Here is a 16,111-nt window from a genome sequence, read left to right as displayed (position 1 = left end):
AACTTTTCATTTATAATTTAAAAAGTTTTTTAAAGTAGATGAAATGATACTGATTTCTTAGTTTTTTTATTTTTAATTCCTTTATGCTATTATCTAATTTCTTATGAACATATTTACCTTTTCAATAAATTAAATATTCTCTACTCTGACAAAATTCTCTCTAACTTATGTTGTCTTGCCTGGAAGTACATTTGAAACACTAAGCCTTCATTTATCATTCAACATTCAAGTATTGTGCTAGGTGCTGGGGTTGGAAGAATAAATCTGAACTTCCTATCTATCTTTAAGAAACTCACATTGCAAAAAAAAGTAGTAAGTATTGGGGTCTAAGGGATCTGAAATGCTCCAGTAACTGAAGTACGAGATTGAAGCCGCCAAATAGAGTTCAAAACTGACCTTTGTCCGTGCTCCATGTAAAAGCCATTCTTTCTGGAAATAGCTCACTGAACCCTCGATCTGTGAACCAGTCCTGGGTGCTGATTTTATATTACACTTGTTGGTGGGGTGGGATCTTATGGTCTCAAAAAGAAATCTGGTACTTTGAGCATTAGAATATCCAATCAATCCCCAGTTTTTAAATCCTTGATTTATGGACTTAAGGATATCCCATATTAGCTTTAAGGGTCCCATGCTGAGGGTGGGGGCAGGCACTGGGCCTGAGGCTGGGAAATCTTTGGTTCCCACTGCCATCTCAGGCCTGGGTAGAGTGGCCTCCGTTTAGGTGTTCAGTTCCCACAGCCCACTGGACAGCTTACTGTAGCTACAGGGACCATGGGTTTGAGTGGCCAGGTTTCCCTCGGTTGCCTGCCGTGGAATGTGTTTTCTCACTGAAACAACATTTTCAGTTGTGGTCAGGTTCCCAGACCAGCCTACAATAGCCTGTTTAGCTAATAGAGACTGCTGTTTGAGTAGCCTGGGGACCAAGCCACCACCTATTAATACTCTTTCTATTGGAAGAGCCAGTTCTAAATACCAATATAGAAATGACATTTTGGAGCCCTACCTGTTTGTCATCTGGGAGCTGCCAGTACTCCAAGCTAGAATATCCAATCACTCTGCACTGCAGTGCCTGAAGGACCCCATTCTTCCCCCTAAGCCTGACCCCACTGGCTGGTTTTCCCGTCTTTCATGGGACTGCCAGTACATTCAGAAGATATTATCTCCCTGGACAGAGCTCTTGATTTAAATTTCTGGGAAATTGTGAGACTCATGGTTTCTTCTGGTGGTGATAAAGAGGAAGGAAGGGAACAGCTGGAGCTGATGGGATGGTGAATTCCCTGGACACCATATGGGCCTGCATCTTACTATGAAGGTTCTGGATCTTTAGTTTACTTGTTTGCATTTCAGTCATTCCTATAATTTTGTTTACCCCTTGGAAAAGTACAGTGTGGCTTTGGCTTGAGTCAGTGGAGTGAATATCCCAGTTGAAGAAATGTCACAATTGCCTTGAACTCACAGGTAAAGCCCAGGGTTTGCAGAGTTCTGGGAAGCAACATGCGTTTTCACTGTGTTGTCGGTTAAATCCTCTAGATGCTGGGGAAATGCAAATTTGAGATGTGCTAGATTTTCTGTGTTGAGGAAACACCTCCTCATCCTTATGGAGTCAGGTAGTAAAATTCCAGCTTCATAAAAATATATACTTTCCCCATGTTTAGATGGGAGCACCTATTATACAGCCAACTAGGGATATGATGGCAGGAGGCCAGGCACAGATCCAGAGCAATAAGTCTGGTGCTGTGACAACTATGACAGCAAGTTGGTCGAATCATTGCCTCCAGATGCAGAGGGCTGGCCTTCAGGTGCTTTGGTCATCTCAGCAGACTTCTGCGTCCTCAGTGTTGCTTGATCCAGAGTACCAGAAGCAGAACATGCCCCGTGCCTCAGTGGGATCCACATAGTGAAGTGCTTCTGGTCTTCCTGGCTCAGTGTCTAGGTTCCTGTTACAGTGCACCCCAGGGCTTCAGGTTCTTCCTTATATTTTTTTCAAAAAACATGTGCACATGCATACATACACAAACACACACATTCCAGTCAACTCTAAAGGATTCTGACAGGATTTAAATCAGCTGCCAGTCTAAAATGACCCCCTAGATTTGGGGAACTGCCTTTACAGTTTTCTATTTCTTTGGCTTTCTTAGGCTGTGTGTGTGTGTGTGTGTGTGTGTGTGTGTGTGTGTGTGTGTGTGTTCCTGACATGGTGACTTAAATCCCTTGACTCTGAAGTTCTTGGGTTTTTGCTTTTGATCAACACAAAAACCCCACCAAACATAGTTTAGGGTACACAGCAAATGAAACTGTGGCTGCAACACCCTCCCTGTCCTGTCTGTGCTGTGAGGTACCCCACTCAGTGTGCAAAGAGTGTTCACCTGAGCAACACGTGCAGACTGTGATTGTCATGATGGTCGTCTTTAGGAGCTGGCACACGTGTCTGACTCCATCATGGCCTTGATCAGTTGCCACAACCTGCTGTAATAAAATACATCCCAGTGTGTGAGCTGAAAACCTTTGTTTAGTTGCTCTTGGATATTCATGTAGGAATATTTTGTCTACAAATATTTTGTCTACAAATATTTTCTTGAAGAACTGTATTGATCCCTGAGTCATAAACACTGATAACTTCACTATCAGAATAAATGAATGATCAGCATGTCTGCAGAATGAACCAAGGCATGAAACCATTATATAGCTTACAGTTTAACTGCCTATAGATCTTCAAGTAGGCATGAAATATTCTTCCTTTAAATTGTTCAATTTATAAGAAATAGTTCTATTAGTTTTCCACATTGGTGGCATTTATGGCTGGCTTATTTATGACATCAAAGAGATGGCATTAATCTTTGCTAATTGTACGTTGTACTTCCTAGGGCATTTAGTCAATGTTACCCTGTGTACCTTGTGTAATGCCAGGACATTCTCAGGCATTACAGACATTTTTCTCTGCTGGGATCAGCGGGGATCGGGTAGGTTTCAGGGATGAGCATCTGGACATAAAGGTTTTTAAAACAAATAATTACAATATAGTATCTTTAGGTTTTTGAGAGGTATGTCTGGAATTGTGTTGGAAGGTTGAAAAGTGGGTGGGATTAATCAAAGAGAGAGAGTTAACACTACAGCAAGTGTGGATTACACCTGTAAAGAGAAAGAAGGAAGAGCTAGTATAAAGATGGAAGGAGAGTCTGGATTTAGCATGTGTGCACGGGGGAGGGGCGTGTGCAGGAGTGAGGCTGAGTCAAGGGAAAGGAGGGTGGATGCTGGTGTCGGTGGAGATGAGAGCGGCAGGTAGGGTGGGTCTGCGTGGTAGAGATCTGAAGCTAACAAAGAGATGTTTCACATTTTGTGGAGGGGAAGGTCTGTCTCTGTAGAACAATAGAATTAAGCATGATGAACATGAAAAGATACTTAGCTGCATTGTCCTAAGGAAGAGAGAAACTACGAAGCCAGGAAGAAAGAAGGTGGTGTTAGTGCCACAATGAAACACTAAGATTTGGGTGAGGGATTTGGTAACAGAGTTAGAGAATCTAAGAAGAGTTGCAGCAGTGGGATGAAATAAAACTAGTGAATCTTCTCAGCATCTGGTGAACATCAAGTCACAACTCAGAGAGTGCCCTTCTGAGCCTACCCTGTGCTGGATAATGGGACTAAAAGCCGTTGCTCTGGACTCCCCGGGCTCCCCAGGCTATCTTTGATAGGGTGTTTTACCTGTTGTATTGACACTCTTTTCATACATGCCTGTCTTCTTTCAAGAGCAGAGACTGTATCTTAGTCACTTTTTAAAAAATGCAACTGTTTATTGATAATTGCATGGTTATAGTATTATTTTACCTGTAATAAACTTTTTACTTTAGAACAATGTTAGACTTACAAAAAATCAAGAGGGTAGTACACAGTGTTCCCATATACCTGAACAGTTTCCTCTGTTCTTAGCACCTTATGCTAGTAGGATGCATTTATTACAATTAATGAATCAATATCAATACATTCTTATTAGCTAAAGCCCATTCTTTATTCAGATTTCATTAGTTTTCAACTGAATGTCCTTTTAATGTTCAGGATCCCATTCATGATAACCATGTTATACTTAGTTGTCAGATCTTCATAGGCTATGGCAATTTCTCAGACTTTCTTTGTTTTTCATGACCTTGACAGTGTTGAGGAGCATGGGTCAGGAATTTTATAGATTGTCCTTTAATTGGAATTCCTTTGGAAGGAAGTCAGTATGCATAGCCCTCATTTAAGGAATGGGGAGTTACGTTCCACTTCCTCAAAGACAGAGTATCTACATAAATTATTAGGAATTTTCCAGCACAGGAGATTTACCTCTTCTCTCCTATTTTTTAAATTTATCCAATCGTTTGTTTATCAGTATGAACTTGTGGGCATTTATTTTATACTTTGGATTATAATCCAGTATACTTCTGTTATTTCTTTGCTCACATGGAGCACATCACAAGCTCTTTCATTTGGCTCCCGTGTTCCTTGACATGCTTTCTTGACTGTGGGTAGTGGTTCAGCATGTCTTTACTTTCTTATTTTCTATCACTATACGATGCTCCAGGCTCATCTTGTATATTTCTTGCCCAATCCTAGAATCAGCCATGGATCTCAGGAGCCCTGGTTCCGTTTATTAGAGAGGGTATTTGAAACCAAGATTTGGGATTTGGTGTGCTTGTCTAGTTGCTTTTCTTTCCTACCTAACAGAGCGCTTGGCACATGCAAGATTCTCACTAAGTATTGTTGAATGGCTTTGTGTTTATGGGTGAGGTGATGACTCATGTGCCCTGTTGTGTGTCCAGTAATGAAGTTACTGGCTACACAGGAATATGAGCTGTGTGATCTTGGATAGATGGAGTTTGAGGTAGTAGTAGAATGTTTGATTCTAAATGCCTGAGAATAGAAAGTGAATAGAGAGAAACAGAAGGATAAAGGAAGAAAGGGAAGGAGGGAAAAAGTAGGGAGGGGAGGAGGGAAGCAGGGAGAGAAAAACAGGCAGAGACATTTTCCTTTGGAGGAAAAGACAATGAAGTCACTAATCTACTAGAGATGAGAGAAAGCAATAAGCTCTTGCAAACCAGAATACAAACTCTTTCTTTTTGAGATTATTTTTAGTAAGAAAAACTTCATGAAGTGGGTTAGCAAGATTGGCTGGCTTGTGTCTTCCAAGGAGGAATCAGGAATGTACATGTGCCAGTCAGTGTTGACGCAGACAATTCAGAAACCGTCCCCGGGTCTGGAGAGCCCAGCTAAAGCTTGAGGAGGCCATGGAAGCTGTTTTCATTACCAGGGTTTGAAGTTTCATTACGTGAGTTGTTGTGACTGGCAGATGGACTGGAACAGTCACATGTGGTATTCAGATCACCGCTGGGAGGTGTGACCTCTGCCTGCAGTGATGAGGGCCAGAATAAAGGCACTCTAATAAGGGAGGGCATGTTTGCAAAGATCGTCGGAGCAGTAGTGAATCCTTCATCAGATTGTACTCATGGTTTTTCTTTTTGTTTTCATCTTGAAAAAAATTTATTGAAGATGTGAGAAGAGCATGATTTGTAGTTCACAGTGTATGTAGCTCATTTGTGTAGTTTAGTTTTTTCATGATCTCACATTTTTAAGAGTGAAAATTGTTACTTTTTAAAATTCTGGAGCAGTGGGGTATCGGGGTATTGCCTTGAGGCATGCTGCATGGGCAGTTGGGCACCCTTCATTATGTGGGGGCATATGCCTTCTGATACCCCTCCACAATTATGTTCAAGAGGACTATATCATAATTTTGTCCCCCAAAGTTCATAAATGCAGGCAATTCATGGAGCAGGGTCAATGTCATTAACCTTTTCCTAACCCTAGTATTGTCCATGCCTGAGGATTTAATCACTCCACAGGCTGAGAATCTCATGCATATGAAATAAGAGCCCCTAAACTTATTTTTATTATCCCAGTCTTGTCTGAAAAGAAGTTTGCACTTAGGATAGGAAACAGAAAGGCTATCCTGCTATAAGAGAAGCCAGACTCACAGAAGTGGGCTCCGGCTAAGAAATCTGGATGCACTGCAGACGTCTTGCACAGAGGCCAATTCCTGCAATGATGTGGTCAGATGTGGTAGAGCCCAGCTGTTTGCTTCATTGAGAGGGGCTCTAGCTAGCCCACACAATCTCTGAATGCTGTGTCTGAACTGGATCCAAATATTTAGCCTGCTGGGGCTCACCCATCCCCCAGAGTGATTGGGGTTGGACCACTGTAGATATTCAAAGCAACTGGTAAGAGAAGTTGCAGATAAAAACTCAACAATTAAAAAAAATTGTAATATACAGCGGTGAAGTAGAATATAAATGTGTTTACACTTTTCTCCCCTGAATTATTAAAAACACTTTGTGCTTTTTCTTTGGTCCATTGATACACATTTTGTGAATGCTGTTGGGTGAAATACCATCTTGTCATCTATATGCATCCCTGCCTTAACATAGGGGTTAAGAGAGTGTACTCAAACATCAGGCTTCCTGAACTCAAATCTCAATCTTTTACTTCCAAGCTGTAGGACGTTAGTAGTTTAGTTAACCCTCTTAAGTCATAGTTTCCTTAATGTTAAAGACAATAATAATAGAGTTAATCTCAAAGGGTTGTTATGGGGATGAAGTCAAGAAATGTGTCTTTGGCACTTAGCACAAAGTTTTTTCCTTTTGAATTTTACCTCTAATTTGCTGAATGGTACTGTCACTCGCATGGAGCTTTAGCTGACTTTTTTGTTGGTGGGTTGGTTGGTGGGTATGGCTGATGTAGTGAAAAGGAAGAGAAAGAGGTATGAAGGCTACACTTTCATTTGCACAAAAAGCAACTTCATTAAGGATTTATCTTCTTTGTTAATACTTTTTGGTCTAAAACCTTAGAATAAAATCTTTTATAATTTGGAATAGCCCAACATGTCTACTTTAGACTTTACATGTCTTAGTGCTTTCCAACCTAAATAAGCCACTCATTTGTTTCTAGAATTAGAGCTGTTTTTCCTGTGCGTGCAGAACAAATACCACCCAGCTTGTCTGAATGAGTTCTGTTAGTTTGTAGTTCTCAGAGTCAGCAAGGAGAAATCTTACATCTTTCCAATATCTTGCCATAAATCATATAACATAGTATTACTTAGTGTGGTTAAAGAAAGAATGTTTTAACAAGATTAAAACAATCCAGTCATCTGTTTGGGGATTTTGAAATTCTGTAATATATTACCTATTATAAAAGATAAAGTTATTAAACTAAAAAAAGTAGGAGCACGCAAACAAAATAAATCCCCATTCAACGTGATATAGAATTTTAAGAAATTGTGATAAGTAATGAAAGGGAACTGTGAATAAATGAAACAGCTCAGACTGTTTCATTTTAATCTAGCAGGAAATACCCTATTTAGGAGATACACTGTTCTTACTTTTAATGTAAACTTCTTGCTTTTAATAAAAGATGGTGATCAAAGTATAACAGCACATATTTTAAAAATGAACACTATGGATGGACATTAAGTGAGAAACCTCCCCAGATCCTCATCTCTTAAGGTGACCTGTTTTAACCATTTCTGTCTTTAGTTCCTCTCATATTTATCTCTGTGACACCATCTACTGTGCTTGTATCTCTGGGTCTAGATTTAAACAGTATTATTGCCTCCTTGCCATGAGAGCTGGGGACATAGCTTACTTAGATATCTATACCTTTTCACTCTCTTCTCCTTCCCATTTTAAAAATAATTATAGTATGACTTTTAGTTGTTGTTATTTTAAAATACCATGTAATATACTTAAATCTATTTCTTCCATCAACTGCTTTATTTCTCTCTCCACCTTACTTTCCCAATTTATAACAGTTATACCACTACTCTTACTGAAGGTTTGAAACATTTACATTATTTGTTTTGTAACCATTGTAAATTGTAACGTCTTCCATGTTTTGTCTGTAGGTTGATTCCAAATGTGAAAAAAACAATGAAGACTGTCTGTATTGCTATGACTTTTCAAATACCTCAGAAAATCCTATGAGTATCTTGCTTTGTAGCGCAGAAATTACTGATTCTGGACTCTTTTTTTCTTTGTCTTTTCCCTCTGTTATATGTGTTGTTACTCCATAAATACACTCATTCTTGTCAGACAATATGTCCTGATTTTTGTTTAAAAAACATAGTTACTGCAACCGCAGGACACTCTACAAAGGCTCAGGGGTCCTCTGAAGCTATTCCAGGGTTTGGTTTAGGGTTGGACTGGATCCAGTGGAGTTGTAATGGGCTGTTGGTGGGGAAGGTTTGGGGTGGTTGACTTTGGCCTTGATCATCGTTTTCAAATGAGATAACTTTTATGAAGTTTGGAAAGTATGAGGGTTGCCCCCACCCCTGCCCCCTAACCTATCTTCTTTCAGCCTTTCCAAGATTCTGAGTTGCCCTAGGAAGTTCTGGGGACTCTGAGCTGAAGTTTTGGGCACGACTTGGCCACAGGAGAGACAAAGGATTGAGAGCCATTGGCTTAGACTGCCTAATAAAACTTTTCTCTCTTTAACATCTTATAGTTACCATGGCTTGAGTAGCTAATTTAATTCAGAACATGATTCCATCAGGACAGTAATGCTGTTATGCTTCTGTTGTCCTTTTCCTGTGTGCTTTTACTGTCATTATTTCATCATATATATATATATACACACACACACACACACACACACACAATGTGGTCAAGGCAGACATTGCCTTATCTCAATGTGTAGAAAAATAAAATAGGGCTTAAAGAAGCCCTAAAATCATGCACATATTGAGTCTCTATCCAATCAATTCTGTCTAGCTTTGGAGAAGCCCAGGGTTGCTGAATATGGATTTAGGGCCCTTTTGTTGGCTCCTCCATCCTTCTTCCTACCTCTCTTTCTGACCTCGGCATCAGCAGTCTGAAGTATGCATTTTGCCCTGCAGAATGTTCCAGTTTCTCTGGGGCTGTGCAAGGAGTACAGGACAGGCTGAAGACCTGACCTTGGTTTCCAATCCTAAATGTGCTTGAAGTACTGAATTCACAGGAAATATAGGAGGGTTTTGTGCTGTTACATACATATGGTCTGTTTATGCAGGGAGAGTATGTGAGTATACCCAAAGCAAAAGTACATTTTAGCTTTGCAGTTGTTTTTAAAGGGTTATACTTATGCGACTAAGATTTATACCAGCAAGCCTTAGAATAGCTCCTAGTTTGTGCAACTGATTGCAAAACACTTAACCTTCTTTCTCAGCCCCTGAACTTGAGGAACTAGCATCAATGTTTAGGCTCTCAGATGTGGCAAAATAAAATGAATGGTTTCTTTGGGTTCTCCTGTATGTTCTGACTTCTGCCTTAGTTTCCAGTGTAGATTTCCCTAGATCCTTACCCAGTTGCTTCCTTTAACTGTTAAATATTGATCATGGATTCTGAATGGAGGTTTTGCTCCAAGAAATGGGATGAACTGTCTGTAAATAAGAAACCCTAAGTGACACTGATGTTATTTTCCTGCAACTGCCGCTATCAATTGTGTTTCCAAACTTTGGCTACAGAAATATTTACATGTTTTGGCTTTTTTTTTCCTGACTCATGTCAGAGTTGCATTCCTTTAATGCTGGTGAAAGGAAGAATGAGATCACATTTGAGAGGTGATTGAGCCATAGAAAAGAGTAGACACAGTGTCAGTGAGTGAAATTTAAAACCTTATATGCAGAATTTCTTTTTTATTAAAGTATCATTGATATACAATCTTAGGAAGGTTTCACATGAACAACATTGTGGTTTCAACATTCACACATATTCTCAAGTCCTCACCCCCACCCCCACCCATTGTAGTCACTGTCTATCAGCGTTGAAGATGCTGTTGAGTCATTACTTGTCCTCTCAATGCTGTATTGCCTTCCCCCCGTGACCTACCTGTATTGTGATTGAGAATTACTGCGCTCCTTAATCCCCTTCTTCCTCCCTCCTCACCCGACCTCCCCAACCCCTCCCCTTTGGTAACCACTAGTCCCTTCTCAGAGTCTGTGCGTCTGCTGCTATTTTGTTCCTTCAGCTTTGTTCTGTTTTTATACTCCACAAATGAGTGAAATCATTTGGTACCTGTCTTTCTCTGCTTGGCTTATTTCACTGAGCATAATACCCTCTAGCTTCCTCCATGTCGTTGCAAATGGTATAAAACCTTATATGCAGATTTTATCATGACCTTTGTCAACTAGATGGGTAGGAGGCTTATTGTTTAAATTAGACTCATATGGTCCCATCAATTTTTATGTCTGCATTTTGATAGAATACACTACATTTTGCATCTCTGGTTTACATTATTCTGATGTATGCAGAGGTGACATTAAAGGACATCCTTACTGGTGTCGTGTTAAGGTGTGCGAAACGCTAAGCCGTTGTCTCATGAGTTCACTTGTTTCTGTTTGCAAATATCCATCCTGTTCTTATAACTCAGGAACTTTTCTCCTTTTATTTGGTTATATATTCTTTTTTTTTCATGGAATTCTTGTGATCAGATTTCCTGTTTTTGTTGCAGACCCAATGTCTGTGGATCACGTTATAATGCTTACTGTTGCCCCGGATGGAAAACCTTACCTGGTGGAAATCAGTGTATTGTCCGTAAGTAAAAAAGACAACCTGTCATACTTCATGCCCTTCTTTTGTTGTTTTGGTTGCATGGTGATTCTTACTATTTGTCCCTTTGTGACTGCGTACCACTGATATGTTTATAGCAGAGCCTTCCAGCTCTCAGATTTTTCTGCTTCCTCTGAATCCAGGTTTTGGGAAACACACCAACTTGGTTAAACCCACTGTCTTACTTTCATTTAGAGTATTTCTGAGATACAGGGACTAGAGCCACAGGTGTACTTTCCTCAGAGTTACATGTCCTCACATATGTTGTGCCTAGGTGCATAGACTATGTCATCACTTCGATGTGATTTTGAAAAAGGATACCATTGCTGCTTTCTTCTTGTAATTTCTAACTTTGTTGCCACCCACAAGCTCCACCCACACCTTGGAGGCTGAATTTGGGTAGGCTGAACTCTGATATGTGCAGAGGTGATATTAAGGGATCTCCTATTGGTATCATTATGTTAAGGTGTCCCAAACAACTAAGCCAGCATTGAATCTTGTGAGTTTACTTTTTTTCTGTCTGCAAAGATTCATCCTGTTCTTACAACTCAGGGATTTCTTGTGTGTTGAATGGGGGTGGTCAAGGCCAGAGGCAGACCCAAAACTTAGACAAAGAGAAAAGTAAGTAGACAGAGCATCCAATGCAGGTAAGTGGAAAGGCTATGGAAGAACTGAAATGGTACCAGAGATTCCTCTGTTGACTCTGCCACCATGGCAAACCTCCAGATTCTCATCATATCCTGTAAATGTTGAATGACAAGCCACATGCCAGACGAGGTACTAATTAATGGACATACTAAGTCATGTTAGTTACAGCGTCTGTCCTCCATGAACTTTTACTGTCAGACCTATGAAATAACTTTCAGTTTTCAGAAAACTCAATTAGTATAATGAGGAAATTTAGAGCTGAGAGGACCTGAAGGAATCATTGAATCTACCTTCTCACTTGGCCTAGACTGGTCTATTCAGAAGAATAGAATATTTCAACCAATATTCTCTTGGTGATCTGAACAAGTTAATCCCTTTACCCATTCTTGATTTTGACCAAAAGCAGCTTATTGATTTGTCACATTGTGGTGTATTTCAGGATCAAAACTGAATCCCTAAGAGAGGGGTGTAATGATATTTGAGGTTTTCTAAATGAACTTGACAAGAGAGCCCTTTCCCTGGTGTTCTGTAGAATCTCTGATAAATGCTGCCTTCAGGTATTTAAATAAATGTTTATAGGATCCTTTGACAGCTTATTTCTTAATAGTTTTCAATCTCCATCCTAAGCTTTTCTGATGTTTCAGTGCACTTTCTATCAGGTGTATTATTTTTAGCTTTGCACATCTTGTTTGGCTATTCCAAGGTTATAGGGGCATTCGAGGAAAGGATCATGCCCAAGTATAAAAAACAGTGACCAAATCCTAGTCTGCTGATTAATACAAATCATTTGTCATTTAAAATTACTCCTCTGGCCACTAACGGAGCATATGGTACCAGTAAGATCTTAGTCTCTGGTTGGCATGAAAGTGTTAATATTTCCCTGAAAGATGAATGGCTTCCTGACTGTAGAGTCAGTATATCCCAGTAGATTCCAAACTTCTCCTCTCAGATGTCAGTGTAATTCAGAACAGGACTAAAATGTTAGTGAAAAGCTGCTCCACAGACCCTGTGTTCTCAACTGGCAGGATCCGATCTAGACAGAGTCTTAGCAGGGTACAGTCTCTTATAAAAATGATTAAACAAGCATTGACAATGAAATAGTCTCCCAAGAATACTGCTGCAATTTTTATATCATTAAATCTGAAAGTTAATATAAAAACCAAATGCTTGTAGGCATAGAAATATGTTTAGATCCAGGACTTTTGTTTGTTTTGTTTTCCCTTCATAGGCTGTCCTGGGCTTTTGACAGATTGGGTGCTGTGGAGTGAGCAGAGAGAGGCTGAGAAGCACAGATAGGAATAAGGGAGTTGCCAAATTTTATAGCCAGAGCTTGTGTAGTCCAACAGATTTTGTTTTGCAAATGAATAAACTTGAGGCCTAAAGTCACATAAGTCATGCTGGGTTTCCTCAATTGAGGATTGGGCACCTGTAAATCCTCATGCTTGGAGGCCATGTACTAACAGACCTCTGGTTTTATTCACAGCCATTTGCCGGCATTCCTGTGGGGATGGATTTTGTTCTAGGCCAAATATGTGCACTTGCCCATCTGGTCAGATATCTCCTTCCTGTGGCTCCAGATCCAGTGAGTATAACATGTCATTATATATATAATATTATTTTATGTGGTTATGCCCTATTTTCTCCAAAATTTGCTTTTGGCTTTTCTCTTGCCTGCAATACATTTTATCACTAGAACATCTGCCTTCTCTGTTCTGCCCAAAATACTTGGACTGTCTTTCCCCAGTCTGGCCTCCCATTTCTCTTCTTCCCTCTTTATGGGGAAATTAATTATGGGACACAGTTACTATGAATAATACAAAGATTACCTCCTGTGAAGGTATCGCTTTGTTCATCTTTCTATCTCCATTGTAAACACCATAAAAGATGCTTAGTGAAATGATTATTCAGTGAAAATTTTTGGCTCAAGAAAATTAGGCATTCTTCCTTGTATTAATGCAATATGAATCTGATTTAACCCTTTTTAAAAATTCAAGGCTGTGCCTTTGCAAGAAGAAAATATAAGGAGTTGTTAAAGATAGTTTCTGGGGGCAGTTGATCATGAAGCACAAACATATTTTCCCTTTCAGAATGTTGCCACTTTGTTTGTTCTGTGGTGCCAAATAAATATCCACAGTTTATTCTTCAGAGCCATTGCTTGCTTGGTCTATCTTTTTTTTCTTCCATATGGGGTCCTCAGCAATGAATTAAGAGAAATATGGAGGTTGGAAAGGAGATGAGTCATCAGTGGTTTTTTAAAAAGTTGAGGTTCAAGTCTTTATAAACACCCCTCAACACCTTGATCATCACCAAGGCAAAAAACTGAGACTCCTTTTCTACTTCCCATTTTGGTGAGAAAACGTACTCCCCTTACAGTGTGTTGTTTTTGACAAGGTTTTAAGGAAAGGTATGAGGAATAAATGCATTCTCTTTTGTCTGTTCCAAGTAGAGGCTTCAGTGGTGTCAAGATTGACGACCTGTCAAAGAGTCCTAACATTTAACTGCGGCTGTCATAAGCCAATTAACAGGATAGGGCATGTAGTCCTGGGCAGCAGAGCTCCATGGCACTCACTCATATGCCTTGGCATTGTGTGCCTGAGAGCTCTGTAAAACTTTTCTGGCCAGGGAGCATGCAGATCTGCATGAAAGGCCAGCTGAACATGCTGGTAGGCTAGTAGCCCTAGTAGCGATTTTTAACTGACTTTTAACTGGTGTTGAATAACTGCCCCAGTTTCCAAGCCTCCTGGTTGACATAACTGTGAGGTGTGTTTCACACTGTCTCCGAAAATTCCCTAGTGGATGGAGCCCTGGCTGCCCACAGTGGTCATAGGCTTGATCATGTGTTTATCAGCTTCCCTCTCTGCTGTCTTACTTCCTTACTCTCCTATTAGTGTTTTATGAAATTACTTCTAGAACAAACTACTTGCATTTAAACTATTTTCTCAGGATCTGCTTCAGGTGGACAGTCTAGTACTAAATACGCCAGTTGTAGGCTGGGACAGAAACCTGCTCATGCACTGGAGTATTTGCTTATGGCACAAAGTGCAGCATGTTCTTACTTGATCTCAGCTTAGTTTAATGTGCATTCTCTAAGCAACAGCAGGTTCATTTTACATGTCAAGGGCACCTGAGCAGGAAGACTAGCAAGAGGCAGACAGGTCAGCTGTTGGATATCTCCATCTCCATCAAGATGACCCCCAGGCTGCCACTAAGGAGTGAGAGCCTGAGGGGTGGGGAAGGAGTCTAAATATGAAGTTGGGAACAGATCACATGTTTCATATTGGCTCTTGAATCAGCCAGCGACACTGCACTCCTCCTGCAGGGAGAAAATATAGCCAGATGGCAAAACTAGGTTTCCAGCTGGAAATGTCTTCGATGATAGTGTGAACTGCTAATGATTTCTCTGTCAAGTAAAAATCATGAGATGTGTAGATAGGATGTTAGCAAGTTGGTCCAAGTAGACTTCAGGATAGCAGTGAGGAGGGAAGAATGTAGGACATGTCCTGTTTCGCCTAGAGACTGAAGTCCAAGATTTGTGGTTGGTACTTTCTGAAGAAGTTTGGGTACATCTGTGGCACCTGGACATTGGACAGAGTCCCTAAGGAGCTTGTGGATGTGAGTAGTGTGAGGAAGAGGTTCTGATTTCATCAGAATCGTTGAGGCATTTGGAGTCTTTGAAATCAATGGCTTGGACTCTCCTTGCTAATACTGTCTAACAGCTTGCAAAATGAAAGATGGCAGAATGTTGTACACTAAGGGTAGCTGGGGATCATCAGAATTCATTTCTGATCTTTTGAAGTGATGTCCTAGGGAGCACCTATGCCATCCTGTAGAACTTCCTGCCACCGTGTGGTAGACAATACATGTAGATAGACCACTTTGCTAACTTTCCCACTAGTGGAAGGATACATAACCCAACTCCATCAAATGTTTGCATTTGTTAACTGTGGTTCTACTAAAAGGAGTAAATTTAGATCATTTCACCAGTAATTTCTTTGTTTTTTTTTAAGGTGTCCCTGCTTTATTCAAATGAGGAATATGCTTAATGAATTTTAAGATGTGGAAATGTAACATGTTCCATGACTGTGCAGGCAAAATATTGCAGTAGTGCTGGTCTCGAAAACGTGGCATGACACTGGGAGAATCCAGGGTGAAGAGTCTGTTAGAACCACTGAGTCTAAATGGTGATGATAGGGTCTTTTTGAGGATCAAATGAGGAAATGTATATAAAGCACTTAGGACAGTGTTTGGCCCATGATAGGTGGCCATCATTAAAGGCTGCTTGCTGCCCGATCTTTTACACGGTGGCCACAGAATGTGGATCCTGATAGCCTGATAGGGTGCACTCTGTCCCTCTTGATGTTACGGCAGGCTTACTGTTTTCCCTATGCTGTTCTGCTTTGCGGGATATTTCACTTGCATTTGTCAGGATAGTCTTTGTATAGTTGTCTTGATTGAGGTTTTGTTTCCCCCAACACACCCTCAATCGTCTGCGTGTCTCTCTTTTGTGTGCTCTGTTTGCCTCCCCTGGGATACTGTGTTTCTTGCGTGGTGCCTGTATCATCTTCCTGGATGCTGTTAGGCTTTTGGTGTTTTACTGCTTGACCATTATCAAGTACAGCTATCATTAGAATCTCTACTATTATGACTTGATACAATACGGCATAGGGTATGACTTTGATATTATCCTGTCCTGTCCTTGTTAAAAGCTGATTTGCTCATGGTCTCCCATGCAATACAACATTAGGATGATTTGTCGATCTTTACTTGCTATATCATTATTCTTTCCAAATAATCAGAAGAGGAAGAAGTTAAGGATGTTACCTTGAATATCTGGCGTCCAAGACAATTCTTTTAAGACA

The 16,111-nt window shown here is 40.3% G+C and overlaps 1 protein-coding gene across 4 annotated transcripts in view; it reads left to right on the top strand.

Moving 5' to 3' along the window:
• FBN1 (fibrillin 1) overlaps positions 1–16,111 on the top strand; it is a 236,413-nt gene that overhangs the window by 19,607 nt on the left and 200,695 nt on the right. For all 4 annotated transcript variants that reach the window (XM_073211771.1, XM_073211772.1, XM_017680284.3 and 1 more), the window contains 2 exons: positions 10,507–10,589; positions 12,736–12,834. In XM_073211771.1, the coding sequence (XP_073067872.1) occupies positions 10,507–10,589; positions 12,736–12,834 (182 nt within the window). The remainder of the gene's footprint in view (positions 1–10,506; positions 10,590–12,735; positions 12,835–16,111) is intronic.

The sequence above is a fragment of the Manis javanica genome, chromosome 8, assembly GCF_040802235.1.
Source record: "Manis javanica isolate MJ-LG chromosome 8, MJ_LKY, whole genome shotgun sequence".
NCBI classification, from domain to species: domain Eukaryota; kingdom Metazoa; phylum Chordata; class Mammalia; order Pholidota; family Manidae; genus Manis; species Manis javanica.
This window is presented reverse-complemented; position numbering and strand designations above follow the sequence as displayed.